Source organism: Aquarana catesbeiana, linkage group LG10 (genome assembly GCF_042186555.1).
Source record: "Aquarana catesbeiana isolate 2022-GZ linkage group LG10, ASM4218655v1, whole genome shotgun sequence".
NCBI lineage: Eukaryota > Metazoa > Chordata > Amphibia > Anura > Ranidae > Aquarana > Aquarana catesbeiana.
In genome coordinates, this window is record NC_133333.1 from 161,848,449 (window position 1) to 161,864,508 (window position 16,060).

The window sequence follows — 16,060 nt, forward strand, 5'->3', positions numbered from 1 at the left end:
AATACTGAGCTTGCAATACCGATCACCTTGCTTCATTACTTAACATATTTGGACTTGTCTTCAGCCTGGATTATGTGAATGCAGTGATCCTTTACATTTCAGTGGTCCTATTGATCCAAGTTCCCATTTGTGAAAACACCCATTTCTCAACATCATACAGCTCCTGTTTTTCTAGGCTGCATTTGGGGGAATCTCTGCAGGTTTGTTCTGAGGGGACCATTGGCCACACCAGGTGTGGTGTCAGAGAACAACGCTTGGCCCGCTGATGCATGTTTTTAAGCTTCACGGTATGGTTTTTTGACATATCACTCAAAAATTTGGAAAGTTATATGTACTGTCAATTCAGGACACCTCTGAAGGAGTCCCGAAACGCGTTAGTGGTCTATAACCATTCTTTTAAATATCAAAGTATGGTTGTCATCAACGCCATTTTTACTTGATGTTTTGTATATGTATAGTTTGTAATAAAATTTGATTTTTTACTACCTCATTGACTATTGACCAGTGCCGCCATAGTCCCACCCTTTGAGGGATTTCTCAATTTCCATTTATTTGGAATATGGCTATAGTGTTTAAGTGCCATCCCTTATACCTAACATACCATAAGCAGTACCAGGCAAAAAGGATGTACAGAATAAGAAAAGAGTAACAAAACTTATGATTCGATTTTTTTTCTCTATTGGTTGAACTAGGAGGAGTTATATCTTCTAACTATAACTGAGGGCCCATATAAGACCACTAGGTGGAATCATCTTCCTGGAGAGCAAAGGGGAAAAAGCAGAGCAGGGCAAAAAAAAAAAAAAAAAAAAAAAATCACACAAAACATGGGCCAGAAGGCCCAATCTTCACCCATTACAACTGGTGCCCCCCCCACAATGCCTACTGGGACTCTCCTTCAAGGGATTACTGCTCTGGACCTGCAGAGCACTCTGAGAGCAACGTCACCAGATACACTGCACCCCCAGAGATTGTTGACTGCAGGGTCAGAGATCGCTGCTCACAGGATCCAACGCCAACTGTCAGATGCCATCTTGCATGTGGGGTCCGGAAACAGCTCCTTGATCAAACTGTAGTAATTGACCCAGATAAAGCCCAATTCTATCTGTGCAAAAGGTGTAAGGACGGGCCAGGAAACAGGGAACCAAGTCCGTACAAAAATCTTCAGAAACATCTGTAGGCACATCCATCAAGTAAAAACACTAGCTAAAAACTGAGGCATAGCTGAGCTCGGAGGGGTTATACACTGGGCGGGGGAGTTCATGCATTATTTGGCCAGTGTCCATTTACCTGACGGTAGCAGCATAACCGAGGAAGGCATGAAGCCCATTGTGTCCTATGTGGTAGGGAACTAGCTTTTTCTTTTGTACTCGCCTTAAAATTATTTTCTCCACGTTAAGACACAGCTCCCACCCCTTTTAGGTTGTTTAGGTCGGTTCAAATCATATCAGGCCTATGCTGAGGTTGTTTTTATATGCATATGCTTGGCCACCCAATTAAGCTGTTGTCATAGCTGACTGTTCGGTTTCTTTTACATATCATCCTACTCTTGAAAATGAGCGGTTTAACTGACTGCATAAATCCTTATTCAAAAGCTTCATCTCTCAATTAACTCTGAGGGGGAAAAAAAAAAAAAAAAAATCTTCCTGCAAGTGCAAAATATATTTTTGTGGCATTTCCTTCATACAGAACGGAATCAAATGAAAAAGGCACATTACAGCACAAGATACAGTGTTATTCAAAGCAGCCATGTGAACCCAAACTACTACATGGAAAAAACGAATAAATGTTATAAATTAGCAAATTAGAAGTAATACAACTTTTCCAGATAAGAAGATATTTTACATACTAAATATGTGTATCAATTTGGGGTGGGGAAGACAAACCTTTTCCAGTGCTATCCGTGCATGGGTCTCATACACTTCTACAGTGAACTCTGTGCGAATACCTTGAACCTGCACGCAAAAAAAAAAAAAAAAAAAAAAAAAAAATCTATTACAACTGAACAACTGAACACACACATGCAATGCTCAGAGCTATACTTAGTAAAACATACCGTTAAATCTTGGCGAATTGATTTTAGTTGCTCACAAGCAAATGCATAATCTAGCTTCTCTTTAAAGTGCCCCTTCACCATTGTTATAGATTTTCTTAAAACCTGGGAAGCAAAACAAGTCAAAGAAACAAAACAGTAAATGTAGTGTACATTTGTCTTTGGAATAAAAATATGCCTAAGTCTAAAAATCACACCTTTCCAATTTCAGATATGGGAGAAACACCTCTGAGTGCTCAATCAAGGGGCAAATGAGACCACTGGATTATCAGCCCCGTATGATGGACATTGGGCTGAAGGGTATGTTTTTCTATCTGACTGCACAGGAAATGCTCACTTTTAGCTTAATGTCCTGGAAGTTAGGTGGTCTTAAGTTTTTTTCTATCCTCCAAAAAAAAATATCTGTTCTTTTCTAGACAGGAGCACACAAAAGAGCAGCATACCCAAATAACATCCATCTCTTTAGGAGGGATACCACACTGGTCTGATACTCAGTTATCCTTTCCCAAACACGTAATCCTATAGCTGTCAAGTACGCAAGCATGCTACTGCATAGATGTTTTTGGAGGTTCCATACATGCATCAGCTTTGCGGATAAACTGTTTTAGCTAAACTAATTGCCAACTGATGTAGAGACTACTAATCCACACCACACTGTTAGAATATGCCTTCAAATGGAAGAACATCTGGATTGAAAGGTGCAAGTCACTCTCAACATACAAGTTACCTTTTTATTTTAGTCAGGTAGGATTTTCTAAAACAAGCCAAAAAGGAATAAATCTCTACCAACCACGCAACAGTGCTCTGTAAAAACAGGACTTCCTGTACATGCCTACTACTTCCCACTACTCCCCACTCATGTGACTGGATAACATCTCTCCCCCCCCCCCCCCCAAAGAGGTTTATAAACACCTTAGAGTCAAAATTTCAGACATTCCCTGCAAAAGGATTTTCAACTATGATGACAATTTCAAATATTTTACATGTAAAGGGATGCTGACGGTGCAGGTTTATGTAAAGTATATTTCCACCTTTAAGATAAAATTTGAGAAAACCCCACTATATATTGTGTTCCCATTCACACAGGATACCTAAAAAAAATTTAAATAGGTCTTGCCTGTCTAGGCATTTGGAGCAGGCCTCAAGCAAACTGAACAACTAAATATGGAAGGAAACAATCTGTGCCCACTGACAGCAGGACACACCAAGTTTCCCCTCAATAACATAATCCAGAAGGCCAGCTTCTGGATCTTAAACCTTCTGGGATCATTCGCACAAGTTGATTATGAAGAATGCAACAATTCTCGTTAAAGTGCCTATAAGCATTTAGGACATGCTTTTGAAGTGTTGAAAAAGCATCACGAAAGCATGTTAAACACCCATGAAAGTGTTATTTTCTAGAGGGAAGTGCCTAAAGGGGAAGTAAAGTAAATGAAATTGTCAGCTTTGAGGCGTGGTTAGTTTTTGGTGTAATAGCAGACATTTTGGTGAATTCTCCAAGATGGATTTGTATACTTTGATCTCTGACACTTGGCTTAGTCCAGCTCAAGGATGATCATGAAAAGAATGGCCCAGTGGGGGAAAAAAAAAAAAAAAAAAAAAAAAGGAGGGGGGGGGGGGGGTGTTGTGCTGGTATTGGGTGAATCCCATAGTTTTGCAGAGATTTCCCAAGAGCATTTTCATACACTATCACAAATTGCATACGTAACCCCGTAAAGTTCTTTGATTATACCCACATGTAGGTGTCCACATTTGATGCCTTTGAGATTGTTAGACCCCAAAATAATGCAAGCCACCATTAATAGGGCATCCTGTGTCACCTGAAGGTGGTCTCCTTTTAACCTGGAGGCAAGTCATGCCCAAGGATTTTATTGCCATTTCTGACAGTCACCCCATCAAGTCCCCGTTCCTTGCGATTGGCAATGAATGGATTACATAGCTGAGGTTTTTCTCAATAATGGGTATTGAAACAGCCCGCCTCTGCATTGAGTACTAGTACCTCAATATCAGCCTTCATGACACTTGCTGGCACCGTCACGTCTATGTACAGACACACGCTGGTGCGGTCGCTTGCTGACAAAAGAGATTTACCACTGGCAATGACAAATGCCTCCGCTCCTGCCTGGCGCTGTCAGTATTGCTGGCTGGTCTGATGTTTTGCCCACACACAGAAGCAAATTTTGTTACCACATAGCTGCTCTGTACAAACATGAAGTGGCTGGAGCTGCTCTGTTCTCATTCTCTATGCTCTATTCTGGGATACAGGAACCTCCACTGGCTCTCCCTCAGCAGCCAGCTAACAGTTTACAAATGCTTAAACAATGCATCGTAAATGCTATAGATGTGGGTATGGAGCGCTACCAATAAAAATTGATGGAGGCGGCTAATAAGCGGAAATGCCTCTTGAAAGACATGCTACTTAATGTTTAACATAATGCAACGACATCTGTGTGTACTGAGCTGTGTGGTGCCTATTGTAATATTCATGGCTTAAATGCCACTCAGGTCTGGTTCACACCTATGCATTTTTAGTGCATTTTCAGTTTTGCAGAAACACACTACAGGCCATTTAACATGGTTTCCTATGGGTCACATTCCCATCTGTGCATTTTATGGAAAGCGCCAGGGACTTTTTTCTGGTTTGATTCCATAGACTTCAACGGATCAATTGAAAAATGCACCTGCAATATGCAAACTGCAGCCTTCATAGATGTAAACCAGGCATTAAACGGAGTATTGATCCAAGTGTGAATGAGCCCTTTGTTAGAACAGATAATATTTATGTAATTCAAAACTGATGATATACCAGCATATTATAGGTAGGGTTAGTTATTGACGAAAACTTCTGTTTGTTTTGGAACTTCCAGAAATCAGTAAACTTTGTAGCAATTTTTATTTTAAGATATGCTAGTAAATGGGAACATGCAACAAATATAAGATGGGTGTTATGCCAATTTGGCTTCAAAAGTGGGAATACATTGCATCTCTTTCCAGCCAAGGACAGCACAATTTTAGCTTCTATTTAGATATGAATTTTCTCTAGTGCTGCCTATGTGAAAAGCTAGGACACTACCCATTTCAGGGTTTGAAAGTTTGGTTGAGAGTTGACGTAAGCACACTGGCAACTTAACAGTAATTACCAGAGGCAGGTCTTGAAAGCATACACTAGGCTAAATAGAAGATGAAAACATTTCAGTATACAGTACACGCTTATCTGCAACATATGCCACTCTGTTGGTCAGAAAGCAGATATTTTGAGCCCTCTGGGATCATGAGATAGGAAGGCACTTGCAGGGAGAAAAAGAACAAAAAAAATCCTGGAGCCATAACCTTTCTATCAGGTGTTACTCCAAATAAGAGGCATAAAACAAATTGGCTTTTTTTTTTTTTTTTTAACAAAATTCGAGGAAAAAACAAAACAAAAAACAAACACACTTACTGCCACTGGTCTCACAGTTGACGGGTCTGGTGCACACGTTAAACGTAGGTAAGGTTTAGTAATATCTTGGGAAGATCCCACTATTTTTAGCTCATTCCAGTCCAGATTGTCAGAATCATTAGGATCCAGGTTATTGATCTGCAGCACAAGAGGCTCAAGACGCAGTTTCTTTGGACTGTGGCCGTGCTGAAAACGTGCTGCTCGTTTTTCCTTCTTGAAATCCTTCTCTGGGTCCTCAAAGTCCATCTGAACATTCTTCTTGCGGTTTCGTTTGTTGAAATTTTGCTCATTTCTAAAAAAATAAATATTTAAAAAAATGTTACTAAACCCACAACAGTAAAATCTGTCTGTATATGCAGGATAGCATGCTTGTTATACTCACTGTGGAACTTAAGGGATTAATCCTTTGCATTGTGTAAAAAGGCGGTTATATCTTGTATGCATAGGTCCTTCCCCTCCTGCACTGTCTATCTGGGGAAGGTCAACTAACACAGGCAGGGTAGCCGACCTGCATATGGCTCAGTAGTGTCTTTGATGCTGGAGAGAACATTTCACTTGTTCTCAGAACTAGCCAGGTCACATGATATTGAACATGTGGCCGTGTATACAGGCTGTAGTGGAAATCTCCTCCCTTAACTCTCAGCAGTGAAGAAACCATGTAGTTTATCATGTAACCATGGTATACAGATCATCCAAAAAGGCATATAGTGGCAGTATTTTAATGTAAAAAGATGATTGATAAGCTGTGGGCACTGGGGGGGCGCTGATGAACCATTTTCATATTACTGGGTTTAGTAACACCAAGGATTGGTAAAATTTGGGCCCACTAAAAAGCCAATGTCATGTCCAATAATCTGCTAGAGCATAGATATTGGAAAATAAAAAAAATAAAAAAATAAGACTGTCAACATTTAACTGTCAATTACCACAGTTTCCTCTGCCTCTAAGGGAAAGTGTATCTAAAGCCAAAATGTACTTTAATTTGGCTAGGCTAAGAATGGTTAAAAAACCCCAACATGACTTTTGTGCAGTTGGTGTACCACTGGGGAGAATCCTCCTCACTTCTTTCCCTGTAGGTACTTTAGGAAATAAGGAATCACTCCCAAAGCGAGAAAAAGCCCCTCTTGGACAGTTCTCACAACAAATGTTCCCACTGAAAGATTCTTTATTCCTGTTCTAGCATCTTAAAATAAGGATTTTTAATTTAGCTATAAAATACTTTTCTTGGGAGTACATCACAGAACACAGGGTATCTTCATTACAATAGGGTAATGCTGTCACCTTCAGGTAATTGGACACTGGCAAGAAAAAAAAAAAAAAAAAAAAATGAAATCCTCCCCCTCTCCTAGGCATAACTCCTCTCAGCTAGGCAAGGTTTCAGTTTTTTTCAGCAAGTCATAAACCACAAAAAGTCAGAGGGTCGTGATAGCGGAGTCCTGTGATGTACTCCGAGAAAAGAATATTAAAGCGATTGTATTTTTTCCCCTTACCTGTAAGGCAGAGGCATAATGTGCTAGTGTGCAAGTATGCATTGCAGTGCAACAAGCCCCAAACTACTAAACCAAAACAGTTTGGAACCTTTTTCATAAGCCTTCAAAACTAGTGGCTCGAACATACATTTGTTAAAATTTCGTAAAAAAAAAAAAAAAAAAAAAAAAAGAAAAAAAAAAAGAAAAAAAGGGGGTTGTTCCCCAAGCCACTTGGTTACCACTTTTGCTTATTGCAAGGTGCTCCATCATGCTGTAAAAGGCATTGTACCTCACCAAACTGTTCTTGGATGGTTGGGACACGTTGCTCTCAGAGAATGTTTTTGTACCATTCTTTATTCATGGTTGTGTTCTTAGGCAAAATTGTGAGCGAGTCCACTCCTTTGGCTGAGAAGCAACCCCACACATGAATGGTCTCAGGATGCTTTACTGTTGGCATGACACAGGACTGATAGTAGCGCTCACCTTTTCTTCACCGGACAAGGTTTTTTCCGGATGCCCCGAAAAAAATCAGAAAGGGGATTTATCAGAGAAAAATGACCAGTCCTCAGCAGTCCAAAAATGACCAGCCCCGAAAAAAATCAGAAAGGGGATTTATCAGAGAAAAATGACCAGTCCTCAGCAGTCCAATCCCTGTACCTTTCGCAGAATACAAGTCTGTTCCTGATGCTTTTCCTGGAAAGAAGTGGCTTCTTTGCTGCCCTTCTTGACACCAGGCCATCCTCCAAAAGTCTTCTCACTGTGCGTGCAGATGCACTCACACCTGCCTGCTGTCATTCCTGAGCAAGCTCTGCACTGGTGGTGCCCTGATCCCGCAGTGGAATCAACTGTAGGCGACGTCCTGGCACTTGCTGGACTTTCATGGGTGCCCTGAAGCTGCCTTTACAACAACTGAACCTCTCTCCTTGAAGTGCTTGATGTTCCGATAAATGGCTGATTTAGGTGCAATCTTAGTAGCAGCAATATCCTTGCTTGTGAATCCCTTTTTTGTGCAAAGCAATGATGACTGCATGTATTTCCTTGCAGGCAACCATGGTTAACAGAGGAAGAACAATGATTTCAAGCACCACCCTCCTTTTAAAGCTTACTGTCTGTTATGCTAACTCAATCAGCATTACAGAGTGATTTCCAGCCTTTTCTCGTCAATAACGACACCTGTATAAACGAGAGAATCACTGACCTTTCGTCAGCTGGTCCTTTTGTGGCAGGGCTGAAATGCAGTGGGAATGTTTTTTTTTTATTACACTGTTGCTAAACCCACAACAGTAAAATCAGTCTGTATATGCAATAAAGCATGCTTGTTACACTCACTGTGGAACCTAAGGAGTTAGTCCTCCGCATTGTGTAAAAAGGCTGTTTGATTTTGTCTTCTCTGATCCTCTTCTCCTTCCAAAGTCCCCTGATAATTTCCTGATAACACAGAGTCTATGGACTAAGTCTGCACATGCTCAGTTTGGTGTGCATTGCTAGAGATTTTTTTTTCCTGGAAGAGTGCATGTGATTAGCACAGGGCCAATCAGCACTGTCCAGACAAAGGGTCAGGGGTATTGCAGTCGCATAGGACAGTCAGAAAATTCCTCCTACAAGCGTTAACCAGGGCTTGGTTGGACACTGATACTTCTAAACTGTCACAAGACCGCTAACTGTTGATGAGAAAAGGTATTTGGTAGTTTAGATTTACTACAATAAATGCATTTCCATGTTCTGTGTACTGTGGGAGATCAGATATAGTGAATGCAGGGCCCTGGGTTTAGTAACACTAAGTTCATTTTCATGGCAAAGAGGGACTTTGCAAATTATTGCAATTCATCTGATCACTCTTCATAACATCCTGAAGTACATGCAAATTGGCATCAGATAAACTGAGGCAGCAGACTTTGTGAAAATTAGTATAGGTGTAATTCTCAAAACTTTTGGTCAGGGCTGTGTGCGCATGAAAAAAAAAAAAAAAAATTAGAGATTATATATATATATATATCTATATCTATATCTATATCGAGAGAGATAATTTTTGGGGCCATAATTCAAACAAATCTTTCCTTGTCCTACCCGAGAGAAGGATGGGGAGCACTTGGAAAACTAGGGGTAGCAGCAGGGACTACTAGCAACACTACAGGCCATCCACAGCAGGATCTGAGTATTGTTCCTGTGAGCACAGAAAAGCTGTAGGAAGGCAGCATATTGTAATGGAGATGAAGATACCCTATGTCCTGCGGTGTATGATAAAGAAATACGTATTTAACATTCTCGTAAGTGAAAGGTGCTACAATACTGGGGTGAACTCACATGTATGAACTGGAAGTGGGCTATGTAGGAAAATTCTTCTCCCCTCAGTTTGGAATGCACAAAAGTAGTCACAACATGAAGAAAGGCAGCTAGTGAAAAGTCAGGTTTCTCCTTCCCCATTTTTTTCAACCACCCACCAGGTAGACCCATTAAACGGAATTGAAAAAAAAAAAAAAAAAAAAAAGAAGAAAGAAGAAAGAAGGTGAAGCTACACACCTTTTGCCCCTCTGATTTCTTCCACGGCCACGTTCGCCATGTCCTCCACGACCACGTCCTTTCTGTAGACTTCTCCGACTAACTGTTCGGCTTTCACTTCCAGACAATGAGCTGCTGTCAGAGTCTGAATGAGACTCACTAGAGGGAAGAAAAAAAAAAAAAAAAAAAAGAATTACAAAAATTCAAACAACAGTTTTTGCCATCACTAAGAAATCCAACATCCATCCACCTCTGGCAAACCACCATCTCTAGGTGGCTTGCCTGAGAAACGGTCTGATGGTGCTGCTGGCTGGTCACAAAAGGCAAAGAGTAGATTGGCTTTGATCGCCTCTATGGCCTTGAAGGACTTGAGCAACATTATGTCACTTCCAGTCCAGGGTGGAACAATTTTTTTTCCCTTTTAAAACCTCTTGACCTCCAGAAGATTTACACCTTTGCACTATGAACAAAAAAATATACACACTAACTATATATATATATATATTTTTTTTTTTTACTTTCTGCTATAATACATATCCAATAAAAAAAAAAAAAAAAAAAAAAAAAAAAAAATAATCAATCAAATTTCTTCATAATTTTAGGCCAAGATGCATTCTACTACATATTTTTGGTAAAAAAAATCCCAATAAGCGTATAGTGATTGGTTTGCGAAAAAATTATAGCGTCTACAAACTATGTGATATTTTTATTTACTAGTAATGGCGGCGATCAGTTACTTATAGCAGGACTGTGATATTGCGGCAGACATTGACACTTTTTGGAAACCAGTGATCAGTGCTTTTTGTTTACATAGGCAGATTGCAGTTCTCTCTGGCTGGCGGGTGCCAGCGGATGAGTCAAGTCCGCGGTAACCGGCGATCGCCTCCCGCTGTATTTACACAAAGTGGGAGGGAACCGCCATTCACGCCCTTTACCCAGAAATGCAGGATCATGTATGTACACAAAGCTTTTTATTTTATATATATATATATATATATATATATATATATAGATATAGATATAGAAGAGATTTGGGGGCTTTAGGACTCCAGATCTCCTCAAAAAGAGGACCTGTCATCCTTATTTCTATTACAAGGGATACTTACATTCCTTGCAATAGGAATAAAACTGATGATAAAATAATGTTTTTTTTTCAAGAACCGCAGAAGCAATCGTATACACAAGTCGCATATGTAAACAGTGTTTGCACCACTCATTTGAGGTATTACCACGATCGTTAAGAGCAATAATTCTAGTGCTAGACCTCCTCTAACTCTAAACAGGTAACCTGTAAAGACATTTAAAACTTTGCCTATGTAGATTTTTTTTAAAACGTTTTTTCGCCATTCCACCAGCATTCGCAATTTTAAAGTGTGACATGTTAATTATTTACTCGTAACATTCATATTATACAAAATAATTGGAGTATATTTCATGTTTTGGTTTTAACTTATTAAAAATATATTCCTCCTTCAAAAGTAAAAATAAATAAATTTGAGTTTGAAAAAAACGATGCGCAAATACCGTGTGACAATAAAATTGCAATGACCACCATTTTATTGCCTAGGATCTCTGCTAAAAAAAAATAAATAATGTTTGGGGGTTATATGTAATTTTCTAGCAAAAAATACTGATTTAAACTTGTAAACAAAAAGTGCCAGAAATGGCCTGGTCTTCAAGCGGTTAAGCAAATAACTAAATACCTTCGGCAATGTCGTCTGTGCGGAGAGGAAGATCTTGATCTTGACCTAGAACCTGTGCTTGAAGAGGAACTGGATTCTTTCATGAAAACATTACGGTTACCAAACCGTGCAGGGAAGCTGCTACCACGCCCTCTTAGTGCACAGGTGCCACCGTTTCCGCCACCCCGTGAAGACTGGGTCACAGTGATGGTGCTGCCGCGGGAAGACTGAAGAGTAGTTTGCTCCCAACGCTTCTTCTTTGGACTCTCTTTTATACTATCCTTCCTAAAAATAGTAAAGTACAGTTATAGCAGAGTAATACAAATGGCAAATGCACCTGAATCAAGCTACCATAAAAACAATAAGTAGCAACTAGCACTGGATCTGTCAAACCCATAAAAGACTTAAGAACTGGGAGCTACCTCAATGTTTTCACTGTTAGACCTCCACGTCCGCTATGGACTTCTTAGCTGTTTGTGCAGTTAGTTGAGGAATCTGCCAACAGAGGCTCTAAACGTGCTCTGGCACTATCCCCTGCAGAATCTGCCTCTGACATTCATCAGCCTGTAAATAATTCTGGGCCTGCAGTCCCTGTTATCTTTAATTCAGATCCCCACTTTATGTCAGGAGAGGCTGTATTTGGCCTAAAGCAGTCTACTGCTGTTGACTGTATTACAAGAGGTGGTTTCAAACCTTACAGAGGCAGTGCACACCACCTTGCATTTGGAAACTAAGCCTGTGGTTCAAGGTCTTGGGTCTTTTACAGCTACAAAGACCTTTCTACTACACCCATTTCTTGAGGCATTCCACTATGCAAACTGGAAACAGCCTAAAGCAGGGGTCTTCAAACTATGGCCCTCCAGGTGTTCAGGAACTACAATTCCCATCATGCCTAGTCAAGTCTGTGAATGTCATAGTTTTACAATGCCTCATGGGATGTGTAGTTCCGCAACAGCTGGAGGGCCGTAGTTTGAGGATCCCTGGCCTAAAGGGTCCTGGGCCCTATCTGGGAATGGGTCAGAACATTTCCCCTTTGGGGAAGGCCCTCCTCCCAAAGCCAAAGGATAGCTAACCCCACTGTAAAGTCTTCTGCACAAATGGGACCCCACCTATTTGCATACAAGGGGGGCAGGTTGTACATCCAGATGAGTCCCCAGGTAGTGCGCCTTCTTGGCATTTGGGTAACTAATCGGTCATTAAATGGCAAGGCTGTTCAGCTCAAATCCTAAAAATATCTGCATCCTGCATGTCAGTGGACAATTCTATAATGGTCAGGGAAACTCCCCCCTCCTTCCCCCCCTTTAGGGGCTTGTAAGGTGTTGAAGGATTACCATTCTAACATTGCCTCCTCTTTTTTTGTGGTCTGTCTTCTATAGACCCCCCCCCCCCCCCACATCAGCATCTGAGTCAGGTTTGAAGCTTTTGTAAGTTGGTCCACATACTAGGGAATGGAGTCTCTTTACCCAATAGCAGTTGTTCCCAGTTTCTCTGAGGAACCCCATGAGGAAAACACGCCTTCAGCTGATTTCAGAGCATCTCCTGGCGCTCACGTGACCGGCCTGCTCTCTCCTCCTGCCTGACAGAATCTCAGCCCCGCCTGCTGCAGCTGTCAGACGGGGAGAGGAGAGAGCCAGCCGGTCACGTGAGTGCCGGGAGATGCTCTGAAATCAGGTAAAGGCAGCATTTTTATTTTATAAAACAGAGACAGAGCACATATTAGGAAACAAGGAGTATTATTTGAAGTTGTTAAATGGGGGTTAACCACATTAAAGGATGTTATTCTCACCCGCACACAGTATCTCTTAGATAAAGCATTGCATTGGCTTGCTTTTTTCAACCTGTAGTCTTCAATACCAAAAAAAGAGACTACAGGTTGAAAAATTTGTATTTGGATATACCCCATGGCAGGAAGAAACCATCACTATAGGGCTCCATGTTCCCCTGGATTGTCAGCAGAACGCGCATACTGAAATCCTATTACAGGTAATGTACGCCTAGAAGCCTTCGTGGGGCATGCTGATCTAGAGGTCAGCGTTTCTACTGTGGCTGAAAGCAGTCCATTAAGTAAGCCTCTCAAGATACCTGTTCTTAATCTAGTGAATGTTTTTAGCTGTTCAGGCAAGGTTCTGCCCAAAGCCCCATTGCTGTAAACACTTTCATGGTTAAAGTGGGGGGAATTGGATGGCTCTTTCCATGTTTTGGATTTAGGAGGATCATGCAGGGTTTCCCTATCAGGACCTGGAGACACCAGCAGGCATTCAGTTCATGCCAAATGGGTCATTACATCATCTGGAATAGGATACTAGGTACAAAAAAAAAAAAATACAAACACATAAGAGCAACCCCAGCTGGTGGCAAGACCCCTCACCTGCTCTACACAGCTCAGTTAGTAGCCAGCAGTAAATATGAACCACCAAGAAAGAAAAAGAAAACAAAAGCCAAAACACACAACACACTCAAAGAGGGCAGGTTTGGTCTTTCAATAAACAGAGAAAATGATTTTACGTCAAGTCCCAAAATAAAACATTTTCTTTTCATCCCAAACAGTGGCAGAAGCCAGAGATATGCTTAGTTATTTAACCACATATCAAAATAGAGCCACACCCCAGAAGAATTCAAACTGCTGCCTGCAAAAAACCTCATGGACAAAACTAATATCCGCAGAGGTGCAACATTAACTTTGTAGAACTTGGCAAGTGCGTGAACAGCAGATCTGAGAAATTAAGGAACGGTGATGAAAAGCCCAGGACGCACTCAGAGCCCTGGTAGAATGAGCAATAATGGAAAATATGGATTCCCAAACTAAGATGGCAAAAGCCTGAACTGCCTGGAAATGGTGGACGACGAAGCAGCCTGCCCCTTTCTAGGACCATCCGTGACTACGAACAGGAAAAAGTCTTCCGAACAGGGGCAGTAGAACTTAAAGAAACCCTAATGGCCCAAACCACATCCAAATAATGAAGTACCACTTCCCTTGGATGGAAGGGATTAGGACAAAAAGCAAAAACATCCTCATTCAAGTGAAATGCTGACACATCCTGCAGCAAGAAGGACAAAGATCGAAGTATCACCTCCTCTCTTTTTAGCACTAAAAAAAAAAACAAAAAAACAAAAAAAAAAAAACGTTGCTTACAGGAGAAAGCAGCCAGTATGGCCACCCTGCAGCAAAATAATGGGCACCTTTTGCAAGAGTATGAGTAGTGGAATTTCCTGAATGTTTCAGCTTTTGCAGGGCTGAAAGAACCACAAATTTAGATCTCCTAGTGTTATTGGAGGTCTTGTAGGTGGAACCCTGGATGAAGGTACAAACCAAGGAACATGAAGCCAAAGGGCTTTGGAAGAGTATAGCCAAAAGGGGAAAATTGATTCTTCAGAGCTAAGGGCCATCTATCGGTCCATACTCCATTAATGAAAGGTGTGGACCGATGGATCGCCAAAATACAGGCAACAGGAAACCTGTGAGGATGTAAACCCAGCGATTCACACCAGGTGAAACTAGGCACAATAATAAATGAAAAACAGAAGCTGGACTTTCAAGCTCAATGCAAAGCATTAGGGGCATGACAGCAGAGGAAAGGACCTTGTTAAGTACCTGGCTTTCAAGAGTCATACCATTAAAACCAGCTCATGTAATGCGCCAGCGATCACCCAGCTGACCTGGCTGGCACCCGTCATGATAATCCTCCAAAATGAGAGGGAGTAAGGATATCGGTAAGAAGAGTGAAACCACAGGAACAGGGATGTTCCTTGACAAGAGACAGATGGAAAGTTTTGTCTACATACCATGCTTTGTAGAAAGCAACCATGAGGCTAAGAACCCTCATTCAACAGGGAATGCAGTCAGTCAATTGACATGAAAATGAACCTCAAGAAAAGCTGTCAAAAGTAAAAAGGGGGATCCAAAGCTACTTTGGCCTAAGGTCAGGGCCAAAGTCTACTAGGACTGGGGGAGTTTGGCGGACAATGCAAAGAGAATCAGTAAGGAAAAGGGTCCCAGACACCCCAAAACTAGCACAAATGGGAATGGAGTCTTGTCACTCTTGAATTTGGCTGTCACCTGAGCCTCTTCATGTCTTAGCCATAACTACAAAGATGACTGGTTGGCACGCAGACAGGGACCGCAATCTCGACAGGCAGGCAGGGTTGAGAGGATAGACCAGAGAAGCAGTAGGGAGCAAAGTGCTCGGACACCATATACCAGACACATTAATCCGATATGCCTTCAGTCCAGGCATAGGTGTGAGAGATGTTGGGAAGGGGGATGGGAGGGGCCCCACAGAGAAAGGGACTGAACCCCCCCCCCAGACTCAGACCAGTGTACAGGCACCTCCCAGGGAAAAAAAAAAAAAAATCACTAGGTAGAAACATGCTGCTTTGGGGAGGCCTTCAAGTACTCAAACTACTGGGATTTGGATCGCCGCTGCCTCAGTCCCATAAACACTAGGTAGCTAACTGCATCATGTTGTACCGCTGTGCCAAGGGAGAGCGCTACATGCAAAGTTACAGGCCGACTTCCATGCAGCAGGGGTCAGGTAAGGCTCTGTCGAGAGGAGACCCATCGTGAATCTGTAATCATTTTGCCAAAGTGGTGGAGATGCAGGCAGGTGGAAAAAGCTTCTGCATGTGAAAAACCCAAACATTTTCAATCTGTATGTAAATTAGGAAACCTGTTCTCCGAGAGAGGTTGAAGGAAGAAGGAAGGAGGAGTAGCATTGGGAATGAGAAAGCTTATCCTGGCTGACCTAACAGCTTGCTTACCAGCATCCTCAATGGAAGGTGCCGCATATAACCATGGCCAAAATGTAAAAAGCCTGTGTCCTGTACGTACATTTAAAAAAAACTTTTTGCCAAATGAATTCTGCAAGGCATCTAAGACATTTTGGCCTGATCATGAAGGTTCTTTTTACTCCTGAACATGGGT

The 16,060-nt window shown here is 41.5% G+C and overlaps 1 protein-coding gene across 3 annotated transcripts in view; it reads right to left on the reverse strand.

Annotated features, from left to right (window-relative positions):
- LENG8 (leukocyte receptor cluster member 8) overlaps positions 1-16,060 on the reverse strand; it is a 50,149-nt gene that overhangs the window by 8,356 nt on the left and 25,733 nt on the right. For all 3 annotated transcript variants that reach the window (XM_073602872.1, XM_073602870.1, XM_073602871.1), the window contains exons 9-13: positions 11,161-11,424; positions 9,479-9,616; positions 5,490-5,781; positions 2,054-2,155; positions 1,884-1,952 (exon numbers count right to left, since the gene is read on the reverse strand). In XM_073602872.1, coding sequence (XP_073458973.1) covers positions 1,884-1,952; positions 2,054-2,155; positions 5,490-5,781; positions 9,479-9,616; positions 11,161-11,424 — 865 coding nt within the window. The remainder of the gene's footprint in view (positions 1-1,883; positions 1,953-2,053; positions 2,156-5,489; positions 5,782-9,478; positions 9,617-11,160; positions 11,425-16,060) is intronic.